The sequence below is a fragment of the Triticum urartu genome, chromosome 2 (genome assembly GCF_003073215.2).
Source record: "Triticum urartu cultivar G1812 chromosome 2, Tu2.1, whole genome shotgun sequence".
In the NCBI taxonomy this organism is placed as follows: Eukaryota; Viridiplantae; Streptophyta; class Magnoliopsida; order Poales; family Poaceae; genus Triticum; species Triticum urartu.
The window spans coordinates 296,169-303,182 of NC_053023.1; the positions used below are offsets into that span (position 1 = coordinate 296,169).

The 7,014-nt window shown below is 42.0% G+C and overlaps 1 protein-coding gene across 1 annotated transcript; it reads right to left on the reverse strand.

Annotated features, from left to right (window-relative positions):
• Positions 1–3,870: 3,870 nt before the first annotated feature.
• On the reverse strand, positions 3,871–5,581 carry LOC125540542 (tyrosine N-monooxygenase-like). The gene is made up of 2 exons (XM_048704159.1): positions 4,613–5,581; positions 3,871–4,491 (listed from the first exon to the last, which is right to left on the reverse strand). The coding sequence occupies exons 1-2, from the start codon at positions 5,579–5,581 to the stop codon at positions 3,871–3,873; spliced, it is 1,590 nt and encodes a 529-aa protein (XP_048560116.1).
• Between the last annotated feature and the right edge of the window lie 1,433 nt (positions 5,582–7,014).

Sequence of the window (7,014 nt, forward strand, 5' to 3'; positions counted from 1 at the left end):
GAAAGTAATCCATATTTGACGAGCATTTTGCCGCCATGCATGCACACATGGTTTACATCTTTGTTATGTAAGTTTGACTAGCCAAACGTGATTACATTTCTTTAAAAAAACAATCTGCAATTCAAGTTAAATATATCTATAAACGTCAGTCCTTTCATCACACTCATTTCAATATAAAAAAAATCCTGGAGAATCTGACAAACTTAAGCATGGCACGCCCAAATAATATACTATAATAATTTTTAAAATGGGTTCTAACTATCTTGGAACTAGGAATGCTAAAATTAACTTTCAAAGTTGTAATGTACGTAATAGTGCGGACAATGCTTTTGTCCGGAAGTAGTGTCCACACTATCTTGGAGGATGTTTTTTCCCTATAAATTGTGGGCACTGTTATAGTAGCAAACTTCGCTTATGACATAATATAAGCCATTATTTGTCCCGCTTAGTGCACGAGCCTTAACTTACCTAAATCAAATGATCATGGAAACAAATATATAACAAGACACTACATATAGTATATAAATGCATTCTATTTTTTTATACAAGATTAGAAAAAGTTACAGTAAAAAACAGAAAAATAGTAATTAATATGTAAATCTTACACAATATTTACGAATATTCTTATGCCTACATGGATGCAATGAGATCTATTCAATTAACGCTTGAAGAAATTATATTACAATGCAACGTTGGTAAAAATGATGTAAAAAATATCTAAATATAATACGCACAACACGACCGATCAGAAAATATACAACGACAACGTCATGCATAACTACAAGCTAAATGATAAATGGACGACATATATACTTTTATATGTAAATAGAATACCATGGCTCCGGTGTTTCTTTACACATATCAAATAATAAGATCTCATTATTAAACTTTCAAAATTCTAGCCAGCGCAACGAGCGGGACACTTTGTTAGTTGTGAGAATAATCTTGTGGACGTTCTCATCCACGAACGCAGAGCCACTTATTAACACGGTACTCCATCCGTCCGAAAATACTCGTTATCAAAATGAATAAAAGGGGATGTATCTACATGTATATTAGTTCTAGATACATCCCTTTTTATCCATTTTGATGACAAGTATTTTTGGACGGAGGGAGTACATGATTAACTTGCTGCTGCTACTGCTGCAGATGTGACGACCTCCGACATACAGTACGTAGGTACGTGCTCCCGATGACAATTCAACCCCGCGCGTTTCACCCGTGCGATCATGCGGGCTGTGGTTGCCTTGACTCCTCTCTTCTCTTCTCGTACACACCGTCTCAGGGAGGACCGGCTAGTGTCAGTGATTGTGATAATCACATGTCACAGTTACAAGACAAGCTAAGGTTGGTTGTGAGTCCCAGTCTCGGAATTGCTCTGTCACCTGGAGACATGTACAATTTGTATTCTGTTTGGTGTTAATAGGGATAGGTATTTTTCGGAAACTAGAGTTTGGTCCAGCTTTCTTGGTAAAGCAGACCGTGTGCATCTTTTTCTTTTCCGAAAAGGCCACCTATATTAAGTAGCACAAACCCTTACAAGATCACTCGTAAAATTAAAAACTACATCCAACCCTTCAGGGCACCAAAGTCTTCTTCGTCATGTATCCACCAGCCACACGTTTTGAACAAAGCTCGTTGCCGCAGCGGATCAAACTTGTTTAAACGAGGGAACATGTAAAAGCAATGAACAGGAGGTCATCGATATAAACCAGAAGACGTCGATCTTCGTGATGTACATCTTAACCATGCAGAGACCTGATGTGTACTTATTGTACGTATCTCCTAGATGCAATATTATGAGTCAATAAAGGCGCCCTTTATGCAAAACTACTCCAGGATAGCATGATGGTATGTAATATAACATAGGAGATGTTAGTATCGAACAGGAGGACTTTTCTTAACGGAACCCGTAAGAGTATTGTGGAAATTAAATCTAGCAAAAGTGCATGACTATCCATTCTCCACATCTGCAGGCTATAAACAGGAATTAAAAAAAATCCACCATCAACTATATCAGCCAGCAAACTCCTATCAACAAAATTACATGTTTCAGAAGTACCTTTTGAGATACATATATGCATATGATTTATAAACATCGTATCTGCATATTTTTAAAGTTGATGAAAGTAATAAAGAGAAGTTGTAAAACAAATAAAACTCGAGCTTGGCTAGCACAAAACCCAGTTGGCGTTATTTCTTAAATAAGGTAGCTGCAAGTCCCAGTCTCAGAACTGCCCTTTCCCCGGAGACATATGTACTATTTGTATTTGGTGTTAATATGGCTCCACAATTGGATTAGGGATTCATAATTCACCATCGACTAGATCGTCAGCAGAACACATGGCAGATCACCGGACATAAAGAAATATATAGATAACCAAATTCTTGAAAACACATAAAATAAATCAACAACTGATAAAAATTGCATTCCAACAGATTTGCAGGCCTGATTGTCTACCGGACAAAAATTTAAACAGAAAGAGACAGACATAAACTGAAAGGCTATAAGTGTTTAGAAAACGATAAAAATATATTAGATTATAATTTCCAGCAAAATTAAAACTTATCACATTTTTATAATATGAAATTAATGATTAAAAGAAAAATAAAGTTCAACAAAATGCACAATTAATCTAAGAAAATTAAGAAAAAACTGAAAATACTTTAGGAACAATCACGTTTTTAATTCCCTAGTTAGTAAAGCAATGAATATCATGCTACCTAAAAGAAAAATGAGCAGATTGGTACAATATAATCTTGGAAACTCTATCCCCACCTATGATAGTCTACTTAAAACTGATCTTTTTTTTCCTTTTGCAATACTAGATATAGAATTCATTCCACGGATGCAACTTGTACGATGTATGATATGATCTTTGCCACAGGTAGATAGTCTATTCCATAAACACCTGTGGATAACGACGATTCTGTTTTTTAGACTAATTTGCAGTTTATGCCGAAGACTGTAATTACTATAGCAGCTTTGCCCGTGTAATTCAGCAATAAATTTTTCTTTCTGTCTTTGTTGTTGCATTGATGAAATGAAGCGAAATTATTGAAATGAAGAACCTGCAGCAATAAACGAAAAGCTGACAGTACAAACCAAACAACAAGAACTTACTCGTAGCATTATCAACAATAACCACTAGCCTGACAATACACTGTCCTGCAAAATACAATTCATTAAACATATTAAAACTACAAAATTACTTCCAAAATAAGAATTCTCGCATCGTTTTCAAGCACCAAGCCATCTCTTTGGACAACCTGTTTCACTTGATTATTAAGCAGAATCTGCCGCAGTCTAGTTCATCAGAATTTTGGTTGTTTCAAAGGGAAATGAACCGGGCCTTGAGCCTGATTAGGATGAGCATTTTCCTTTTTTTCGCCTTTTCGGTGATGGTGAACCTGCCCGGCTCGTTAATCATTGTGTATAATTTTATTTCAGAAGAAAAGATTTCTCACAACAAAACAAACCCTAGGTAATAGAATAAAAAAACTTAGTTCATAGAACAACAAGTTGGCAATACAGAACATATTAATGTTTGAATGACAGAATGGTAAGATGGGGTCAAAGCTGGGCACACAATTGTATAGCCAGGCATGTATACAACATAAACATAAAACTTTTGTGCAATTCCAAGGATTATTTGCATGGTACACCATAATGGAAAATACAGAGGTTTTGTTTTACATAATGATAACTACACACATTACATTAGTGATGCAACCATCGATTGCTTCTTTGTTTCTGCACACATGCAAGTGAACCCAACGTAGCGCCAAAAACATGTAACATACACTAGTTCCAGATACATTTTATTGATACATAAATGAGAAAACACGTATTAAATCTATTTAATTGGATCATATATAGAGATGTGCAGCCAATCGTGGTGTAGCTTGCAGAACAAGGGGTTCAGCTAGTGCAAGGCCCGCATTGCGTTCTTTGAGACTGATACTCTTAACGCCGGGAAGCTTTGTCCAAGTGAATGCCTGCAACATCCTTGCGAACAACATCATTGTCATAGAGGTACCAAGTGAAATCCCAGGACAACCCCTCCTCCCACTGCTAAATGAAATGAAACGTAGGCCTGGATCAGTGAGAAGTACATTCGCAGTGTTCAAATGCCTCTCAGGCTGAAACTCCAGTGGTTCAGTCCAGATCTTGGGATTGCGGCCAAGTCCAAGCCGGCTTAAAAGTATGTGGCTATCCTTGGGGATGGTGTAGCCAGCAATAGTTGTGTCCGCCATGGCGACATGGGGTACGTTAAGAGCATGGTATGGGTGTAAGCGGAAGGCCTCCCGGATGCATGATTTGAGATAGTTTAGCTGAGGAATGTCAGACTCCTGCACCAGTCTATCTTTACCGATGACAGCATCGAGTTCCTCGGTTGCTTTTTGCATGATCTCTGGCATGTTCATCATCTCAGCGAGTGCCCACTCAACCGCATTAGATGGGTTATCGACTGCTGCGAACATCATTTCCTACATCCATAGATTTGAGAATAAATAAAGTAATCAATATAACGCAACAGAAAAGGTCAATACACGGATAAAATGGATCGAAGAACAATGAATGAACTTTTTATTAAGATGAGATACTAACCGCTGTTTGTGCTCTAATGTCTTCTAGGGAAAGCATTGGTTGTCCATCCTCATCTTTAAGATGAACTAGGACATCTAGAAAGTCTCGGGCCTCTTTCTTTTCACCCCCTTTCTCAAGAGTGGATGACCTTTCACGGATCCGCTCCTCTATTATAGGATCATGCAACCGGTTGATTGTTTGCATGGCATCCTTAGAAACCTTTTCATGGCCATCCAGGTCGAGGCCTATGAGCGCTGGGAAGTAGTCGGACACACAAAAGTTGTACAGATGGTTGAGGGCCATGAAGAGAGCGGCAACATGTGCCACCTCATCATGTCCAGGCCCACTAGTGGATGAAGCTGGTAGGTCACTGAAGTATCTTTTACCAAACACAAGCCTTCTTATCATGTTGCCAACGAAGTGTTGGGTTACATGACGGACGTTGACAATGTTGCCTGGACATGCCATGTCGCTGCAATGAGTTTTATTAATGTACCTCACAAGGTGGTCGTACTCCTCTTTCCGGAGGTGGTGGAGCTTTCGCTCCATGGACGAGGCGAGGATCTCAACAGTGAGGACGCGCCTCATCTTCTTCCACTGGTCTCCGTGCGGTGAGAAGATGGAGCCCTTGTACCCGAAGCTGAATATGCCCGAGGCGAAGGTGGTGGGACGGGAGGCAAAAACTTCATCATTTTTTCTTAGTACCTCAGAGGCTATCTGTGGACATGCTACAACAATGACATGAGTAGCTCTGAGATGGAGGCACATGATGTCTGTGTTCATCTCCTTGAGCAGGGCGTGGATCCATCGGAACACCGCCGGCTTGCTCAGAATCACCTGATGCATGTTACCGATGATGGGCAGCGCCGCAGGCCCTGGGGGCAGCCTGCCTCGTCGTCCCCATTGTTGCTGGGACAATAGCACTCTTTTATTTTTCAAGAGAAAATACACCAGCATGGTGGCCATGATAACCAGAGTACCAAGAGCCATATTGCATGAGCTCGTCAGGGTGCTATATGAAGTAGGATAGAAGGCAATTTGTGGAACTGATCCGTAATGGACAGATGTTTTAACAGTTGTGTTTGAAGACACTCTTGCTCTTGGTGCATCTTAGCTGGTTAGTTCTGCAGGTATTTATAGGACAGCCGGGGAGCCAGCATCCTTGACGTACATAATAATTATTTAATCAGTTAGTGACTCCTTTCATTGCCCCACGTGGCCACATATACTATTCATGTCGCCTCATGCAAGTTCAATGCATTCTGGAGGGTCCACATTCTTTTGGTTGGACAAATTGATAGAGAGCAAATTAAGTGAATGCTGGCCACTCACTTGGAGACGTTCTTCACTTGATCATCTCCATGAGCTCTTCCAATTGACATATTCAGGGAATGCTAGCTCACATGGAGTCTTTCGTTCATTCAGACTTTGCCGGTGAGAAGGAACCTTAAATGTTTTATGGAAATCCTTCTCATTTCAGAGTGTCATAGGCATATAAAGATTTACGATTCTCCGGCCTCTATCGATTGATGCACACAACGATCTATTATTGCAAAGTTTCAACCTCGGAAGTAAGAGCATCTACAACTAAGTGCCTTGTATCCATCTTAAACGTCCGGACAGACAGTCTGGTCATTCACTAGTCAAGAAAAAGTGACTCGGTAGGGCTCCTGATACCGGCCCTAAACACCCGGGCTGACCGACACCCCTCATATCCTGTCCAATTCTAGGACGGGGATGGGGAGGTCTGGGCGCGCTTAGGCGCGTCTGCCACGTCGGATCCGACCCACACTGGCCCATCCCGACCCCACATATATTTATCCCCATTCGTTTGTCAAACCAAATGCTAGCCACTCCCCTCCGCCCCAAGCTCACTTTCGGCGATCTCTGGCCTTCTTTGGCATGGCGGGTAGCGGATCCGAGTCCTTCGTCACCCGATCTGTGAACTGTGACCTCATCCAAGTAGGGCTGGAGAAGGACATGTCGGTCCACTCCACCGCGCCGGCGAGGAGAACGCCTCACAACGGTCATAGTCGATCCGGAGGGAATCCATAACGTCCTCCCAAATGGCGCTTGGATCCGGCGCGAGGCGCGTCACTAATCCCTCGCCTGAGGCGGTCCGCTTCGTCTGGCGTTTGAACACCGTAGAGACGTAGGTGTGCCGATGACGAGGCCTTCCATGGCCCGTCCACGTCGGAGGCTAATATGGCTCGGCGTGCCGGCAGTGTGAGGCAGAAGGCACGGGAGGTGGAGGCAGCCCTCGCGACGGACGTCGGCGAGGCAGATTCATACTCGCCATGCACGTGGTGGCCTCCGACCATGACAAATCCTTCATTGACCTCACTTTGACCAGCGACGTGCAGCAGCTGACGGCCTCTGATGACGAAGAGTAGGACATGGGAGACGACAACGCCTCGAGTCCC

Bases quoted from the DNA above. Each gene is read 5' to 3' on its own strand.
- LOC125540542 (XM_048704159.1), bottom strand. From the start codon at position 5,581: ATGGCTCTTGGTACTCTGGTTATCATGGCCACCATGCTGGTGTATTTT. The intron at 4,492-4,612 runs GTTAGTATCTCA...CTATGGATGTAG, and splicing joins ACATTAGAGCACAAACAGCG to GAAATGATGTTCGCAGCAGT.